The sequence below is a fragment of the Prunus avium genome, chromosome 2, assembly GCF_965620075.1.
Source record: "Prunus avium chromosome 2, drPruAviu1.hap1.1, whole genome shotgun sequence".
Classification (NCBI taxonomy): domain Eukaryota; kingdom Viridiplantae; phylum Streptophyta; class Magnoliopsida; order Rosales; family Rosaceae; genus Prunus; species Prunus avium.
The window spans coordinates 10,710,816-10,714,044 of NC_142285.1; the positions used below are offsets into that span (position 1 = coordinate 10,710,816).

At 40.1% G+C, this 3,229-nt stretch overlaps 1 protein-coding gene across 1 annotated transcript; it reads left to right on the plus strand.

The window, feature by feature from the left end:
- The first annotated feature begins 1,524 nt into the window (after positions 1 to 1,524).
- LOC148296488 (uncharacterized) lies at positions 1,525 to 1,971 on the plus strand. The gene has a single exon (XM_088248542.1). It carries the CDS (start codon positions 1,525 to 1,527, stop codon positions 1,969 to 1,971), a length of 447 nt encoding a protein of 148 aa, XP_088104668.1.
- Positions 1,972 to 3,229: the final 1,258 nt, after the last annotated feature.

Genomic DNA, 3,229 nt, shown 5'->3' on the forward strand with positions numbered 1-3,229 from the left:
TCTCCCTTCACAGCGCTCCAACTCAGCCTTTGCTTGACAAAGGCAAAGGCTACCTTCATCTTGAAGCAACCAAGTCACGCCCCCTCCAAATTTCTCCACCCAGGGGTCAACCTCACCTTTCAACCAAGGTGTACAAGGATTGCAAGGATTGCATCTCTGAGCTTCAGCAAAAACCCATCCAAGTTCATGTGGACCTCAACGACCCATGTGTTGCACACCTTGGCCCTCCACTGAAGCCATAATGTCTCCCTGTTCCAGAAAATGTTGGTGATTCTGAGGATTGGGAACTTTATAACCCTGAGGACTGGGAGCCTTACCATTCAGAAGCTCTTGAGGAATAAGAAGCTTATCCACCATCACCCCCTTGGCACCACCAATCTTTGGCACCTGAAATATTTGGCACCTGATGTTAGATATATGCCCTAGAAGCCAATATAAAAATGGAATATTCTAAGGATATAATATAATTAATATAATCAAAGGGTTGTGAATGTTACTCTAAGGTACATAATGTACATAAAGTAACAAGTCCATGGATAAAGATATGAATGGAAAGCAGTCTGAAAACGTTAGATTCACGAGACCTTTCCATCATAGTAATATCGAATCCTAAACTGTTCTTGGTCATAGGATCACCAATTGGACAATAGTAATCTGCAAAGACTGGTACACAATATATCTGCTCAATTGGGAGGATGACGAGTCTCAAGTCATTTGTGTAGACACGCTGAGATAGGTGTGTAGGTGCTCTATAGAGATGGAGTTCATTGAACGCGATCAACTCAAGAATTCTTGTATTGATGATGTCTAAGGTGTCTTCTCATTTAATGTGGGAGTGCCTTTTTCCTCTACTGTCTTTTTGGATAAAGGTCCCTTGCCACAAGAACAAGAACCTCCTGATATTGATAGCATGGACGTTAATGATGATGGAATTGCTCATACTGTTCACACTTCCACCTCTGCTGAGCTTAGTCATGTAAGGAATGCCCCTGCTAGTTCGGAGCTTGGCTTGAGCATTGATTTGCCATGTGATAATGATGTCTCTGTTGCAGTCTAGATTGATAAAATTATATGTTGATAAGGTTAGCCCACATGTTACCCCCTTAATTTACATTATTATAAAGATAATTGTCACTTGGAATATTAGGGGTGCTGGCAAGGATAAATGTGCTGCCACAATCAAGGATTTAAAAAAGGCTTATGCCATTGATGTTTTTGTTGTGCTTGAACCTAGAATTAGCGGCTCCAGAGCTCTCAATATCTCCAAGAATTTGGGTTTTTTCCCATTATCATATTGTTGATGTCACTGGGTTTTCTGGAGGTGTTTGGCTGCTCTGGAATGGCATTTCTGTTTCTCTTCAGGTCATTGCCCACTCAAGTCAATCTGTTACTTCTCTTGTTCATTTTAGGAATAAGTGGTGGTTACTAACTGTGGTTTATGTTAATCATAATCCTGGGATTAGAGAATCCTTATGGACTAATTTCGATGGTCTTGGTAAAGCTTCTAATCTGCCCTAGTTAGTTATGGGAGACTTTAATGATACCAATTGTGCTAATGAGAAATGTGGTGGAAATCTTGACCTTGGGGACTCAAGCTTTGTTAATTGGATTGATCGTAATCAACTTATTGATCTTGGTTTCTCTGGTGCGAAATTTACTTGGTGCAACAAGAGAAATGCTGAGGGTATTATTTGGAAAAGGCTTGATATGGGGCTTAGTAATATTGCTTGGCGTCTTCTCTTTCATGACACCCACCTCTCCCACTTGCCCAAAGTTAATTCAGATCACTGCCCCATCATGATCCAGTTGGATTCTAATCACTCCCTCAACAGAGATTGTATATCTTTCCGTTTCCAAGCTATGTGGTTATCCCATCCGGACTTTGCTGCATTTATCAGGGAGTCTTGGAATTCGTGCACAAGTCATGCTGTTCAGAAAACTACCAATCTTGTCTCTCCTCTTAACTACTAGAACAAGCATGTTTTTTTTGTTGTATCTTCCAAAGGAAGATAAGGATCTTGGCTAAACTTGCTGGAATTCAAAAAGAAATTATGTATTGCTCTGAACCTGTTCCTTAGTCAACTTGATTCCGAGCTTTCTAGTGAGTATAATCTCCTTCTTGACCAAGAGGTTTTGGATGCAAAAATCCAGGAACACTTGGCTTAAGGATGGTGACATAAATACCCACTTTTTTCATCTCTCAACTATTATTAGAAGAAGGAGAAACAAGCTTGAAGGTTTAAAAAATGCCAATGGTGATTGGGTGAAAGATAAGCATGGCATGAAACAGGTAGTGGTGAACTATTTTGATGAGCTGTTTTCCAACTCTGGAATTCTCGGTGACTATAACCTTACCCTGCATTTGTTTTGAGGAGGCAGATTTGGATGGCTTAAGCAATGTTGTGTCTGATGAGGAAATTAATCAAAGCTTATTTTCCATTGGTGGCCTAAAAACGCTCGGGCCTAATGGCTTTCCAGCTATTTTTTATCAGAAGTTTTGGGATCTTTGTTCTACTGACATCATTTCTCTCATTAGAAATTGTTTCCATACTGCAACTCTTCATGAGCATCTCAATGAGACCCTTATTGCTTTGATCCCCAAAGTTGATACCCTTGTTTGCATGACTCAACTTAGGCCTATTAGCCTATTCAACACCATCTGTAAAGTGATTTCGAAGATTCTGGTTGCTAGACTTTGCCCCTGCATGGCTAATCTTATCAATCCCAATCAAGTCAATTTTGTTCCAGGGAGACAAATTACGGATAATATCATTGTCGCTCAGGAAATGTTACACAAATTTAAGAACTCCAAAGGTAAGAAAGGGTTCATTGCATGGAAGATTGACTTGTCTAAGGCCTATGATAATCTGAACTGGGCTTTCATTAGAAATATTCTTTGGGAAATTGGGATTACGGGTAGAATCCTTGAGCTCCTAATGCACTATATCACTTCAGTCAAGTATCATGCCATTATGAATGGTGATGTTACCTTTGCTTTCCACCGTCAGTGTGGCATCAGGCAAAGAGGCCCTCTCTCTCCTTATATTTTTGTTCTATGTATGGAAAAGCTTTCCCATATCATTCAACAGAAGATTCATGACAAGGTTTGGAAATCTGTTCAAATTTGTCATGGTGGACCTTCTATATCTCACCTTTTTTTTGCTGATGATCTAATCCTTTTTGGCGAAGCCTCTACTACTCAAGCATCCTTGATGAAGTAGTGCCCTGA